The sequence below is a fragment of the Pristiophorus japonicus genome, chromosome 7 (assembly GCF_044704955.1).
Source record: "Pristiophorus japonicus isolate sPriJap1 chromosome 7, sPriJap1.hap1, whole genome shotgun sequence".
Classification (NCBI taxonomy): domain Eukaryota; kingdom Metazoa; phylum Chordata; class Chondrichthyes; family Pristiophoridae; genus Pristiophorus; species Pristiophorus japonicus.
In genome coordinates this window covers 109,990,754-110,006,467 of record NC_091983.1, presented here as the reverse complement: position 1 = coordinate 110,006,467, position 15,714 = coordinate 109,990,754, and the positions used below count along the sequence as shown (strand labels likewise).

General features: G+C 46.8%; 1 protein-coding gene across 1 annotated transcript in view; it reads right to left on the bottom strand.

Moving 5' to 3' along the window:
* LOC139266607 (adhesion G-protein coupled receptor F2-like) overlaps positions 1–15,714 on the bottom strand; it is a 109,873-nt gene that overhangs the window by 80,726 nt on the left and 13,433 nt on the right. Inside the window, exon 6 of the mRNA XM_070884202.1 lies at positions 13,285–13,343. Within this exon, the coding sequence (XP_070740303.1) occupies positions 13,285–13,343 (59 nt within the window). The remainder of the gene's footprint in view (positions 1–13,284; positions 13,344–15,714) is intronic.

Below are 15,714 nucleotides of genomic sequence, written 5' to 3'. Positions count from 1 at the left end.
CCTTGACCATGGTCTGGAGGGCCAGGACCACAAATTAGTGGTGCCTCTCTTGGCGCGTTGCTCAACTGAGCACACACGCTGCATTGCTGTACACAGGATTCTAAGTCAGAGTCGATACCAGGCCACCACACCGTGGGATCTGGCTATCGCTTTCATCATTAAGCTACCCAGGTGTGTGCTGTGGAGATCCGAGATGAACGTCTTCCTGCCCTTTTTGGGTAGCACTACGCGGTTACCCCACAACAGGCAGTCTGCCTGAATGGACAGCTCATCCTTTCGCCGCTGGAACGGCTTGATTAGCTCTTGCATTTCAACGGGGTTGCTGGTCCAGCTTCCATGCAGTACACAGTTTTTTACTAGGGACAGCAGAAGATCTTGGCTGGTCCGAATCGTAATCTGGCGGGCCGTGACAGGTGATTTATCATTTTCAAACGCTTCCATGACCATCAACAAGTCTGCGCACTGCGCCACCATTAACAAGTTTGCAGGCTGCGCCATTTCCACCCCCGTGGTGGGCATTGGTAGCCGACTGAAAGCATCCGCACAGTTCTCGGTGGCTGGCCTGTGGCGGATGGTATAGTTATATGCTGATAGTGCGAATGCCCACCTTTGTATGCGGGCTGAGGCATTAGTATTTATCCCCTTGTTTTCAGCGAACAGGGATATGAGGGGCTTGTGATCGGTTTCCAGCTCAATTTTGAGGCCAAACAGATACTGATGCATTTTCTTTACCCCGAACAAACATGCTAATGCCTCTTTCTCAATCATGCTGTCGGCTCTCTTGGCCTTAGACAAGCTCCTGGAGGCATAGGAGACAGGTTGCAGCTTCCCCACAACGTTAGCTTGTTGTAATACACACCCGACTCCGTACGACGACGCATCACATGCTAGCACAAGTCATTTACACGGGTTATACAATACAAGCAGCTTGTTGGAGCATAAAATGTTTCTCCTTTCTCAAAAGCAATTACTTGTTTTTTTTTGCATACCCAGTTCTCACATTTACACAATAACACATGTAGGGGATCTAAGAGAGTGCTTAACCCGGTAGGAAATTGCCAAAATAGTTGAGGAGTCCCAGCTCCGTGATGTTCTGTGGCCTGGGCCTGTTCCTGATAGTCTCTGTCTTGGCGTCTGTGGGCCGAATGCTGTCCGCCGCAATCTTTCTCCCCAAAAACTTCACATCTGTTGCCATGAAGACGCATTTCGACCTCTTCAATCGCAGCCCTACGCGATCTAGTCGCTTGAGGACCTCCTCCAGGTTTTGTAGGCGCTCGACGGTGGGCAGACCCATGACCAATATATCGTTCTGAAAAACCACCATGCGTGGTACCGACTTGAGTAGGCTCTCCATGTTTTTCTGGAAGATCGCTGCAGCCGACCGAATTCCAAACAGGCATCTGTTGTAGATGAACAGTCCCTTGTGCGTGTTGATGCAGGTGAGGCCCTTCGAAGACTCCTCCACCTCCTGCGTCATGTAGGCCGAAGTCAGGTCGAGCTTGGTGAACGTCTTGCCTCCTGCCAGCGTCGCAAATAGGTCGTCTGCCTTAGATAGCAGGTATTGGCCCTGTAGCGAGAAATTATTAATAGTTATTTTATAATCGCCGCAAATCCTGACCGTGCCATCACTTTTGAATACTGGAACAATCGGGCTGGTCCACTCGCTGAATTCCACTGGGGAGATGATGCCCTCGCGTTGCAGCCTGTCCAGCTCAATTTCCACTCTCTCCCTCATCATGTGAGGTACCGCTCGCACCTTGTGGTGAATGGGTCGTGCCTCTGGGACCAACTGGATCCGCACCTTCGCCCCGGAAAAGTTTCCAATGCCTGGCTCAAAAAGGGAAGGAAATTTGTTGAGAACCTGGGTACATGAGGCCTCATCGACATGTGATAGCGCTCGGATGTCATCCCAGTTCCAGCGGATTTTGCCCAGCCAGCTCCTTCCAAGCAGTGTGGGGCCATCGCCTGGGACAATCCAGAGTGGCAGTTCGTGCATCATGCCCTCGAAGATGACCCTGACCATGGCGCTACCCAGGACAGTGATAAGCTCTTTGGTGTACGTTCTTAGTTTCGTGTGGATGGGGCTCAGGTCTGGTCTGAGTGCCTTGTTGCACCACAGTCTCTCAAACATCTTTTTACTCATGATGGATTGGCTAGCGCCAGTGTCTAGTTCCATGGCTACGGGCAAGCCATTCAATTTTACATTTAGCATTATAGGTGGACATTTTGTCGAAAATGTGTGCACCCCGTGTACTTCATCATCTGCCTCCTCTCTCTGAGGCTCGAAATTGCTTTGATACACCATGGACCGATCTTCCTCTGCCACGTGGTGGTTAGCAGGTTTTACAGAGCTTGCAGCTCGTCTGTAAGCGCGTTGGAGGTGCCCCATTGTTCCACAGCTCTTGCGAACATACCCTTTGAAGCGGCAAGAAGAGGCTAAATGGAAGCCTCCACAACACCAACAAGGTGTGAATTGCCTTGCATTCATCCGTTGTTGCGGACTCGGAGTCATCTGGGTCACCTGAGGCCCACTGGCAGTTGCAGACTCGTGGTTTCTGCCCTTTACATTTCTGCTCGCAAACGCAGTTCCAGTTAATTGATGAACATTGCTAGTACTTCTGTGCTGAGAGATTTGTTTGGTGTTATCATTGGTGGACATAAACGCCTGTGCTATCGCAATGGCCTTACTGAGAGTTGGTGTCTCTACAGTCAAAAGTTTTCATAGGATGGTCTCGTGGCCAATGCCCAGTACAAAAAAGTCTCTGAGCATTTGCTCCAGGTAGCCATCAAACTCACATTGACCTGCAAGTCGCCTTAGCTCGGCGATGTAGCTCACCACTTCCTGACCTTCAGATTGCTGGCACGTGTAGAACCGATACCTCGCCATCAGCACGCTCTCCCTCAGGTTAAGATGCTCCCGAGCCAGTGTACACAGCTCCTCATATGACTTATCTGTGGGTTTCACTGGAGCCAGAAGATTCTTCATGAGGCTGAAGGTCGGTGCCCCGCAGACCGTGAGGAGGACCACTCTCCTTTTCGCAGCGCTTCATTCTCCGTCCAGCTCATTGGCTACAAAGTACTGGTCTAGCCATTTGACATAGGCTTCCCAGTCCTCATCCTCCGAGAACTTCTCCAGGATGCCCACAGTTTGCTGCATCTTTGCGTTGGATTCGTATCCGCGTCGCCAGTTATTGTGTTCCTAACACAGATGAGACTGCACACAGGGAGGTTAAAGTAACAGTGACCTCAGCCTTTATTAAGACACTCCAGAGTGAGGAACAGGCCTTAGGGGCCGTCTTATATACAGTACTCCCAAGGAATGCTGGGATTCCTTGGGACTTCAGAGGATGCGCTCCCTGGTGGTGGAACATGGGAGTGCATGCTTTACAGCTACACACCAGTAAGGAGCTTGGAGGAGTCTGCCTCCTGCATTGTGGACAGCCCTGCATACACCATGGAGTCGATCATTGCCTGTGTGCTGATGATGGTGGACTCCCAGATAGACCATGTGGCTCCAGATCTTGAGGCATCTCATGGACGATGTGTAGGCTTCTATTGGGGCACAAGCAGAAGCAACGCATCGTCTTGGTGCTCACTGGATGCTCAGATTGCTCTCATGCAGTCTCAGCATGATGCCACTCAACATCTCGGTGATGTCATGCAGTCTCAGCTACATGCCACACAAGCTCAGCTGCTGCCATCGTCGCTGGGTCAATCACAGTCTACCAGGGATCTCACAGTGTCGCAGCAGCCCAGCAATCTGTGCTCAATCATATTGGTGGAGGCTGAGGTGCTGCCCCGGAGGAGTGGCACTGGCTCAGTGGAGCAGGGTCCTGCTGTCCTCTCTCAGCATTTCTGATCCCACCACTGCCACTCCGTCATTGCAACTGTCTACGGCTGTCACCCAGCCAGCCCAGACTGCCACAGCCCAGCCTGAGGTCCCTCACTCTGCAGCCGGGCCTTCCAAGCCCAGAGCTGGTCGAGGGCATCCTACAAGGCCATCTGTAGTCTCTGGCCATGACACATAGCAGCCTCCCACCAGCCGTGCTACAGCCACAGGGGACACATGACGGCGTAGTAGTAGAGTAGGTTTACCTAAAAGGGAATATAAGGAGATGCACAAGGATGAATGATATATGTTCTGCTGATGTTGCAATTTTTACACAAATGTTAATTTTCATCTTTACTGTTTGGTCTTGTCACTCACTTCAGTGTTGGGCATGTGATATTGAAGGAAGGGCTCATTGATGTGTTTATGGGGAGGCACAAAGGAAGCGGTAAGTGGTGAAGGTCTTATTGGAACTGAGATCTTACGAGAAGGTCTCGGATCACCCTTGGAGGATTGGGATGTTGTTGGTCCATCCTGCCTGCCGGCTGTGCATCCTCCTACAACTTCTTGTTCTCCTCCTACAGCGCCTCCTGCTCCTGGTCCTGCTGCTGCTCTTCCTCCTGAGGTGCAATGGCTATGTCTTCGAGCAATGGTTGTTCCCTCATGATTGCCAAGTTGTGGAGCATGCAGCAGACGACGATGAATAGGGACATCCGCTCAGGGGAGTACTGCAGGCCTCCTCCCGAGTGGTCAAGGCAGCGGAACCGTTGCTTCAGCTCTCCGATGGTCTGCTCAATGATGCTCCTGGTGGCAGTATGACTGTCATTGTAAGAGTGCTGGGCAGGAGTGGTGGGGTTGCGGGGGGAGTCATGAGCCAGGTGCATAGCGAGTAGCCCTTGTCCGGAGGACCAGCCAAGAGCTGCATTAGGTGGCTGGAACAGAGCTGACACACCGCTCTGGCACAGGATGAAGGCATCGTGGCTGCTGTCAGGATAGTGAGCATTAACAGCCATTATTGTGCACGTGTGGTCACACACCAACTGGACATTGAGTGAGTGGTATCCATTTTGGTTTTCAAAAATCTCAGGATTGGAGAGCAGAGCCCTCAAGGCGACATGTGTGCAGCCTATGGCACCCTGCACTATGGGGAAGCCCGCTATCCTGACAAAGCCAGTTGACCGCTGCAGCTGTGTCTGTCTGGTCATGGGAAATGAGACGTAGTCCATCCTCCTTTTGTACAGAGCATCTGTGACATCATGAATGGAGCAATGGGCAGCATCTGGAAGATGTTCAATTTATCTGCTGTGGCTCCCTGGAAAGATCCACTGGCATAGAAATTGAGGGCAATGGTGACCTTCACTGCCACTGAGAGAGCTGACGTCACCCTGGCCTGAAGCCCGAGGTCTGGCTGCAGCAAATGGCACAGTTCTGTTACCACACATTTCCTAAATTTCAGCCTTCGCACACACTGCTCTCAGTGAGGTGAACGTAGGAAAACCCTGGTGCGTACGGCCTTCTGTTGCCATTTCTGTTTATGTGTCTTCCTCTGTCCACATCCTCATGGACGTCTTCATGTTGCTCCTACTGTTCTGTCTGCATCCCCCTGTTGGGTGCCTCTGCTTGCTGCTCTTGTTCCCTTTGCCTCTCCCTATCACTTTCCCTCTGCCTGTGTCTGTCCCTCTCCCTGTTCCTTTCCCTGATCCTCGGTGCATAGAGGGAATGAGAATAGAATGGCAGTCAATATAAAAGTTAATCCAAAAGTCTTCTATAAGCAAATAAATAGTAAAAGGGAAGTAAGAGGAGTGGGCCGATTAGGGATCAAAAAGGAGACCTATGTATGGAGGCAGAGAATATGGCTGAGGTACTAAACGAGTACTTCGCATCTGTCTTCACCAAGGAAGAGAATGCTGCCATAGACATAGTGAAGGAGGAGGTAGTGGGGACGCTTGATCAGATAGAAATTGATAAAGAGGTATTAGAAAGGCTGACTGTACTTAAAGTAAATAAATCACCAGGAACAGATGGGATGCATCCTAGGATGCGTTGTGAATTGAGGGCGGAAATTGCGGAGGTACTGGCCATAATATTTCAATCCTCTATAGATCTGGGGATGGTGTCAGAGGACTGGAGAATTGCAAATGTTACACCATTGTTCAAAAAAGGGTGTAAAGATAAACCCAGTAACTGCAGGCCAGTCAGCTTTAGAAACAGTAATCAGGGACAAAATTAACAGTCACTTGGATAGGTGGATAGGGGAGGATTAATTGAGGAAAGCCAGCACGGATTTGTTAAAGGCAAATCAAGGTATCAGAGAGCGTTGATGAGGGCAATACGGTTGATGTAGTGTACATGGATTTCCAAAAGCCGTTCGACAAAGTGCCACATAATAGGCTTGCCAGCAAAGTTGAAGCCCATGGAATAAAAGGGACAGTGGCAGTATGGATACGAACCTTAAAGTTACTTCCAGGAGGGGGCAGGGGATCCAAAACCCCCTAACCTGAGCATTTCTGCAGTCTTTCTGGACTCTTCAGCGGGTGCAGTCCAGATGCATTACCCTCCCACCACGGGCATGCAAATCATGAAAATTCCCCCAACCCCACAAATCTTGGGGGTGGAGAGGGAGGGGATCAGTGACCAAGATCCAAGACGGCTACATCTTGTCATGGCAAAGTGTGCTGCCCTGCAGATTTTCATGACCAAAGTCTGCAGTTGATTAGAATTTAGCAGCTCGAAGTAGAGGGCATATGATATATAGTAGACAGCCACCGCATATACTCCTGCCACTTGGGTGCCACCTAAAATATGCATTAGAATAGGCAGTAGCGGTGTTTAAGAATCAACTGCCACTACATTAATTGTCTTGGAAAGAAAAAAAAGAAATAAATTGCATTTATATAGCATCTTTCATGACCCCAGTGTAACTGTGCTGGACACAGTTGGAGTTTACAAAATGGTTTCCCTTATTAAATTTACACATTAGTTGTTGTCAACAGTCACTGGATACTCTCTGCCTCCTCTTGTGCCATTGTTACTGATCTTCAGCCTGATCCCTCTCCTGCTCTGGCCCACCTTTCTCTTACTCCTCCAAGTCATCTGTGACAAGTCAGGGAAGAAATTCAGTCGTGCCTCATTTGGGGCGGTAACCCAGGCGGAGCGGTAAGTTTAGCGCCTTGAAAAGGTTTGTGCCCTCTGGCCAGAAATTAGTCAGAATCGGTCGAAGAGCTGACAGAAGCGCTAAATCAGCCGTTGCACAGCAGAACTGGGGGGGAAACTACCGAAAATGCCGGCACTAACTTTAACCGAATCATTGCGCATGTGCCGAACACCGATCCAGATCCTGGGAAAAGCCGAGTCTTAAAAGACGCGGCATAGTAATGCACCCATTAAAGTTTTCAAAATCACTTTTCCTCAAGCTGAACTCTTATTTTTGTCTGCCGCTGAAACTCAGAGGCTCACAACCGTGCCGTGTGTAAACGTTGCACTGACTGTGACCTCCGAGGGAAGCGCTTCCTCATCCCTTTAAGTAGCCACCAGTTAACGACTATGCAAGCCCGTACCGACTGTTTTTCTAGATGTTGCTCTTGGCAGCCGCTCAATGAGGCAGCCGCATCTAATTATCCGACCGGGGCGCAAGCCTAGGTGTTGCACCAGGAATACGTCATGATCGGAGTGATCATCAGCAGCCAGGCACTACCGGTTTGTGTCCCGACGAGCCTCTAATGAATTTTCAGTCAGGGCACTAAACGTTGCGCTCTCGGTCGGGAACCTCTTATGCTCCCATTAATGACCCCTCTGCCATTAACTGAGGTGTTAGACAACCGAAAATCCAGCCCGTCAGTTTTGCAAGTTGTGTAGGATTGCAACACACCATAACATTCCTGAGACAATCTAGCTTCGTGAATTGGAGATATATTTGCAACAAATAATTGCAACAAAATATTATTCTTTCTAAGATAATGGGCCAATTTTGGCCATGACCTACATCAATTTTTTTGGAGCAAGTTGTTTTTTCTGGCGTAAGTTAAAAAAATGCCATTTTCCCCAAAAAAATTTGCTCCAGAGTAAGTCAGTTACGTACGATTTTTTTTTAGTTCAGTTTTTTTTTTCCAAAAGGGAGCATTCCCAGACACTTACGCCAGTTTTGGTCATTTATGCCACTTTGGCCAGCTAAAACTTATTCTAAATCGACTTAGATCAGCGTATGTGGCCAGCTCTGAAAAACATTGCGGGCAGTTAAGAATTCGACGCAGGTTAGTACATTTCAAGCACCAACACTTACAAAGCACTAAAAAAAAAGACACAAAAATAAACATTCAATAACAAATAAAAAATACAAAGAAGCTGAGGACCTGCACCAACACTTACGAAGCACTAAACAAACCATAAAATGTAATAAGCAATCAATCAATAACAAATAAAAAATAGAAGCCCTAACTTTATGCCAGAATCAAGTTTTTTTTTAAAGTTCCCCCCCCCCCACCATCAAAACACACTTTCAACGCCCCCCCCTCCCCCGCCCCTCATCAAAACACTCTTTCTCCCTTCCCCGCCCATCAAAACTCTCCTCCTCTCCACCTCCCAATCAAAACTCTCAAGCACAACCATCCATAAGTAAAAAATAAAACTGAAGTCCTACCTCGGCCCGGGAAGTCAGCCAGCCGGCCGGTGCGGGAGGCCACTTGGCCGAGGATAGGGTGCGGCGAAGATCGTTCCTTCGGCTGAGAATAGGGGCTGCGAGCATCGGGTCCTGCTCACAGCCCGCAGGACATACTGGGAGGGCAGGAGCAGGCGTGCAGACTTACCTGTGCATGTGCGCAGCTGCCGGCAGTGCTTTCTGTGCTGGCCTGTTGCTCCGCCCTCCACTTCACACGCTACGCCACGCTGGGACATGGGAGACTCGGCAGAGCGGGTAGGATGGGGCCCCTTTTCTCGGCGCCGTTTCCAGTGTGCAAAGTCGCCGCATTTAAATTAAGTGCTCCGAAAAAAGGGGTTGGGGAAAATTGGGCCCATAGTAGCTTACTTGAACCGTGACTATGATTTTTCATTATTTTGATGCTTGGGTTTTCAGTTTATCAGGACTGGTCCCATTGGTATGTAACATGCATTTGAGGGCTGAAATATTCGGCAAGGAATCCTTAATTCCTCTTAAATTATAGCAACATGTGATCTTCTGGCCAGCCTGTTAAACTGGCCTAAAGTGCTTTCATAAAATGTGTAGAAGCTTTATCTTAATATAAGGACGGATGGCAATGACTCCAGCACAATTTCAGACCTGTTTACAATACAATCACACTGTTTGCCCTTTTAGAATGTAGTTCAGTGCTTGTGTTACTGGACTAGAAATACAGAGGAATGGACTAATAAGCAAGACAATGTGAGTTCATGTCCCAATGAGACAGTGTGAAAAATTTAATTGAGTTTTAAAGAAAAATCTGGACCTAGAAATTGGTCCGCGTTCAGCCTACTAAGACCCCAAAATAGCGGGGTGGAAGCACGCGCACACTTCCAGCCAGAAGTGCACCCACTGCCATATTGCGCAAGGACAAGCAAGAGGTGTCCTGTAACCAGGCCTGAAGCAGGCGTTGGGCACTTAACATATGCAAATAAGGGGTCTAACCCTTCATAAGGTCCCCTCTCCAATATTAGTTTTCCCTGAGGTAGCCAGCACTATTATAAGCTGCACTTCGGGAAACCAGCCCTAGGGATCGCCCGCAACAAAGAAGATAAATAACTTAACTGAATCTGGAATTGGGAGGAGCAGAAGGATCCAATCTCTGCTCGCGACCCCCCATCACCACCGCTCCCAGTATTCCCCCCCTCCCCCCAATAAGGCCCCCACGACTCCCAACCCCCCCCCAATCATCCAGCTATAATCTCCCTGTCCCGCTACACCAGGATCCCGACCTAATACTGGTCTGCGGCTGCATGTTGTCTCGCCTCCCCTCATCCCCAATTGACCCCCGGACCTGCTTACTTGCGGACACTGAGGCACTAGCTACAGTCCAATTTCAACTCCGGCTCTATTATAAAAATGGATGCTTTCGAATTTCTAGCACCTGGAAATAAAAAGCTGCCGATGACTAGGGACAACTGCTCTGCACACTTCGGTCAGCATGGAGGCAATTGCAGAAATCTGCCAGCTGCTACTGGATCTGAAGAGACCAATCTGTACCATAGAGATGACATTGCCAGTTGCAGTTAAAGTGCCCAGCACCCTCAACCTCCGCATCCTACCTGGGGATCATCTATGTTTTACAGTATCAGCCATGTGCTGCCCATCTGTGTCAAACTATGGATGCATCAGTCAACATGGCCAGAACTTTCATCCCCATCAACATGACTATTCAACTTGATTGCGTTGTTGTATTGCCCAAATAACACGGGCCTTTGATGGCGGCCACATGATTGGTCTTTGCTTCTCCTCTTGGCGTAAAAGACCATTTTAAGCAGCTTACATCAGTTGCACCAATCTCCTGATAAAGATGTGTTTAGCTGTGCTGCCACTTGTAAATGTTGATGAGAGAGAGCTGGGTGCTGTGAGATATTGCAGCTGATTTCCATTCTTCAGTGTACGTTGGCTGGGTGGTGGGCAGAGCAACCACTATGCCTGCCCGATATCACCAGTGAAAGGCCCAAATAATTTTGGCCAGGCTTCATTTGCATTCAGCTGGTGAGCTGCCAGCCTGTTGCGAGCGCTGATGGGCAAATCGCTGTGGTGGGACGGGGCAAGAAATTTGGCAGGCCATTCACAGAGCACCGTCCTACAGCTTAGGTTCAAAAGGGTAATGCTGGACCGATCGGGTTAGGTGCAATGGAAAGCATTATTAATGGGGTGGAGGACTAGCAATAAGATGCTGGGAGATCAATTATGCTCATCCTGCTGCCCAAAAAAATGACAATGTTTTTAAAAATTATTCCCGAAGCTTCTTCCAGCGATCCCTTTAAGGGACGCTGATTCCAGCCTTTTCCTACTCTCTGAAGTGGATGGGTTCAACATTCCGTGAGCACTGCGCTTCACTGCACCAGAATGGTATTGGTGCCTTAATGATGCCATAGGACCCTGACGTGCATTGGATAATGAGGCTCCTGCTTGTTTTCGCTGGGAGCCCTGGCTGCCTAAATTGAGATCTGCTTGAAAATGGTAGCCTCTTCCCTGCCTTCTTATTCAATATTATCACAGCTTCAGGGAATACAAGTACACAACTGATTTCAGTGACACGACCACATCCTACATGTGAAGAATAGATTTTTACCAATGTTATTTAAAAAAAATAAGTTTGTAAGGGAAGGGGGAAGATATAGATAGGACTGTTCGTGCAGTAAACAGGTCTGATAGTCAAGAGAACCCTCTGGATGGTGTAAGTGTCTCTTGCAACCAGTAATGGGTTGTTCTCTGCATCTCTTTATGCTGCTACTGTTTGGCTGCCTGAATCCCCTGCTGCCCCTTAGTAAAATTGTAGGTCCTCGTCATGCTGCTGTCGGTTATCTGTGGGCAAGATGATGAACTGGCTTGTTCATGTATCTGTAACTTGCATCATGTATTTCTGCACAGCTAACATAATGTGTAATGTGACTGATGTCCCATGACCTTATAATGTAAAGTTCAGGCAACGGTGATCTCCACAACCACTGCCACTGTGGCACCTATGCTGCCGGTGGCTTCCAGGTTAGGTTGTACCCATTGCTGACCTCTTGTGTGAAATGCAGCCGCCAGAAGCACTGCTTCTGGGTCAGGTGGTGGTAGGAGGCACTGGGTATGTATATTCTGGAGTTAGCATAGCAGAGGGTGGTGTCACATGCCTCTTGTGCTCCCTGATCTCCCAATGTTGTTCCTCCTCCTCCTCTTCCTCTAAGTGACATTGATAGAGAGAAAACTCCAATGGCCTGCCCCTAACATTGGCTGATTTGCATATTTGAGGTTTTTGTTTTGAATTCCCCCACTGTAATGAATGGGTAACTGTCGAAGCCACAAAGCCAAAGGCAGAAAACCAAACATTTATGCACAGTGATCAGGATTCGATCCCCCACCCACCCTCCTCCCCTACAAAAAAAACTAGGAAAAGGTTCTGAAAAATGCAAATTTTAGACCACTTTGTTCGCACAATACTTCTGCCTCTATATTGCTGCCTAGAAATATGGTGCACTTGATTTATCCCAGCATAGTTAATTTTAGACAGAAATGAAGTCAGGGAATTTGACATCTGATGCTATTAGCATGTAATTGTAATTCATACACCCATATTTGGGTAGGCACTTCCTGCTGCATCCAGGAGAACAGGTGGATGGAAGAATTAAAAAAAAAAACTGAAGTGCAGCTTTCACCTATGCAATTGCAGAATGACCTTATAAAAAAAAATGGACTTATTTTTTCAATTTTTAAAAAAATCGGACACACTTTGCAAGATGGCGCCTTTAACTAGCGCTGGCGCATCTGATTCCTGACTACAACGCGATAGCTCAAGCTGGCAATGTCATCGCCAGATGCTAAGATCAGTTGCATGGGACAAGTTAACTTTCGGGCGGTAAGGGGGCGAAGTGCACGCCGATGACGTCATCATCGTTGCGTGCTGCCAAGCAGGGTACTTGCACCAGGAGTCGGACACTACCTTGCACCGCCTCCGCAAAACCCCCGCCCAATTCTGCAGCGGGCGATTTTCTCGCCGCGCTTGGGAAAAATTTATCTTGCGCCCAGCGCTAACGTCCATCGCTAAAAGAGGCAACTTTGGCCCTTATGCCTCTGTTTACGAAACCCAGGATCCCATAAGCCTTTTTAACTGGTTTCTCAACCTGCCCTGCCACCTTCAACGATTTATGCACACATACCCCCAGGTCTCTCTGTTCATGCACCCACTTCAGGATTGTACCCTTTAGATTATATATCCACTCCTTCATTCTTTCTACCAAAATGCATCACTTCACACTTTTCTGCATTAAATTTCATCTGCCACGTGTCCGCCCATTTCACCAGCCTGTCTATGTCTTCCTGAATTCTATCACTCTCCTCTGGACTGTTCACTATACTTCCAAGATTTGTGTCATCTGCAAATTTTGAAATTATACCCTGTACACCCACGTCCAAGTCATTAATATATATCAGGAAAAGCAGTGGTCCTAGTACCAACTCCTGGGGAACACCATTTATATACTGTCCTCTAGTCCAAAAAACATCTGTTCCCCACTACTCTCCATTTCCTACCCCAGCAGTCCCTTTACAAAGAGAGCCACCTTAAAAAAAATGTATTGCAGTGTAGATTTTCGGGATCCAGGCAATGGCAATAAAGATGAAAACCTGCGCCCATATGTTGAAAATAAAATGTAATCTGTAAATGTTCTATTGCTTCATGTGTTGGATTCCACGTTCCAGCTCCTACTTATACATCAGGTTCTCTGTTTGTTTTCATTCGACCTTCAGAAAAAATGCGACTGAAAAAGTCTCCTCGAAATGTTTCACTTACGTGAATCCTAGAATGTTTACTATAGCATCGCTTCGCACGTCTTTGTAGGCTGTTTCAAACTAGAGAAATTATTAGAAATAGATTAGAAACATGGCATTTTAAAAATAAGTGTGAAAACAGCAAAGGGTGATAAACATTTTTAATTCTACAGGAGTATATGTATAAAAATGAAATACATTCATATCAATATTCTATAATATAGTAGCCCATAATTTGCAGTAGCAGGCCACCTGCCATTAGTTAGACTTGCCCTCGCATGTTTAAGTTTTTAAATTCAGACTGAAGGATTGTGAAATTAACAACGTAAGGACTGAGAAGGAAGTGCAAGTTATAGTGGGTGAATTCAATGTCAAATCAAGTACAGAAAGAGAAATAAAAACAGAGGGAAAGAAAGACTGGATTGGAGAGCGAGAGAAAAGACACAAAGGAAAATTAAAACAAAATGTTAAATTTTACATTTTACATATTTTAAATCTCCAACAATTAAAATCTGAAGGAATGGGACTCCAGATTTGCAATAGTTAATTATCAGCTCCAGAGACGTTGATTGGCAGTAATTAATACTCATTACTCATCCTATTTAAAAAAGGAGGCAGACAAAAATCATCTGTGATTGGGAAAATGTTGGAGTTCATTATTAAAGAAGCAGTAGCAGTACATTTGGGAAAGCAAAACTCGGTCAGGCAAAGTCAGCATGGTTTTATGAAGGGGAAGTCATGTTTGACAAATTTGCTGGAGTTCTTCAAGAATGTAACGAACAGGATAAAGAGGATGTGGTGTATTTGGACTTCCAGAAGGCATTTGACAAGGTGCCACATAAAAGGTTATTGCACAAGATAAAAGTTCATGGGGTTGGGAGTAATATATTAGTATGGATATAGGATTGGCTAACTAACAGAAAACAGGGAGTTGCGATAAATGGTTCATTCTCTGGTTGGCAACCAGTAACTAGTGGGGTGCCACAGGGATCAGTGCTAGGACCCCAAATATTTACAATCTATATTAATGACTTGGAAGAAGGGACTGAGTGTAACATAGCCAAGTTTGCTGACGGTACAAAGATGGGAGGAAAAGCAATGTGAAAAGCAAAAAAATCTGCAAAAGGACATAGACAGGCTAAGTGAGTGGGCAAAAATTTGGCAGATGGAGTATAATGTTGGAAAAAAAAAATCAAAGAGCAAGTTATTATTTAAATGAAGAAAGATTGCAAAATGCCGCAGTACAGTGGGACTTGGGAGTACTTGTGCATGAAACGCAAAAGGTTAGTATGCAAGTACAGCAAGTAATCAGGAAGGCCAATGGAATCTTGACCTTTATCGCAAAGGGGATGGAGTATAAAAGCAGGGAAGTCTTGCTACAGCTATGCAGGGTATTGGTGAGGCCACACCTGGAATACTGCGTGCAGTTTTGGTTTCCATATTTACGAAAGGATATATTTGCTTTGGAGGCAGTTCAGAGAAGGTTCACTAGGTTGATTCCAGAGATGACGGGGTTGACTTATGAGGAAAGGTTGAGTAGGTTGGGCCTCTACTCATTGGAATTCAGAAGAATGAGAGGTGATCTTATCGAAACATATAAGATTATGAGGGGGCTTGACAAGGTGGATGCAGAGAGAATGTTTCCACTGATGGGGGAGACTAAAACTAGAGGGCACGATCTTAGAATAAGGGGCCACCCATTTAAAACCGAGATGAGGAGAAATTTCTTCTGAGGGTTGTAAATCTATGGAATTCCCTGCCTCAGAGAGCTGTGGAAGCTGGGACATTGAATTAATTTAAGACAGAAATAGACAGTTTCTTAAAAGATAAGGGGATAAGGGGTTATGGGGAGCGGGCGGGGAAGTGGAGCTGAGTCTATGATCTGATCAGCCATGATCTTATTGAATGCGGAGCAGGCTCTGTTCCTATTTCTTATGTTCTTATCACTTTGTTAAAAGTGAACTTAGACTAAAATGAACAAGATTTAATTTACTGTGGCGAGTTTAGTTCGAAACCTCACGCCATTCAATGTATGTCAATGGTGAGGCAGACAACGAGATGCCGTTTTCACTAAACTAACAGTGGAGCAGTGCATATCCGACAGCAACTTTTGGATATTTGCGTTTAACCGTGCATCTGCCCCTCGTCTGAAGTCGTTGTAGCGTTTATGCATAAATAACACTGAGCGTCATTAGCCACACCGTTATTTTGACACCAAATTATTGCCCATTAAGTTTGCTATGTACGTCACACACTCCTGTTTAGGGCATCAGCATTCTGTCATGCCTCTTGGTAGCTTCGCAATAGGATTTAGCATTATAAAGGTATCTGCAGCAGCACATTTCTACCAGTAGATGGAGTTTCAGAAGCTTGACAATCTCCCCCAACCTATATCTAGACGATGGTTTAATGCCAATGAAAACATAAATTGAATAACAACGAATATAAACAA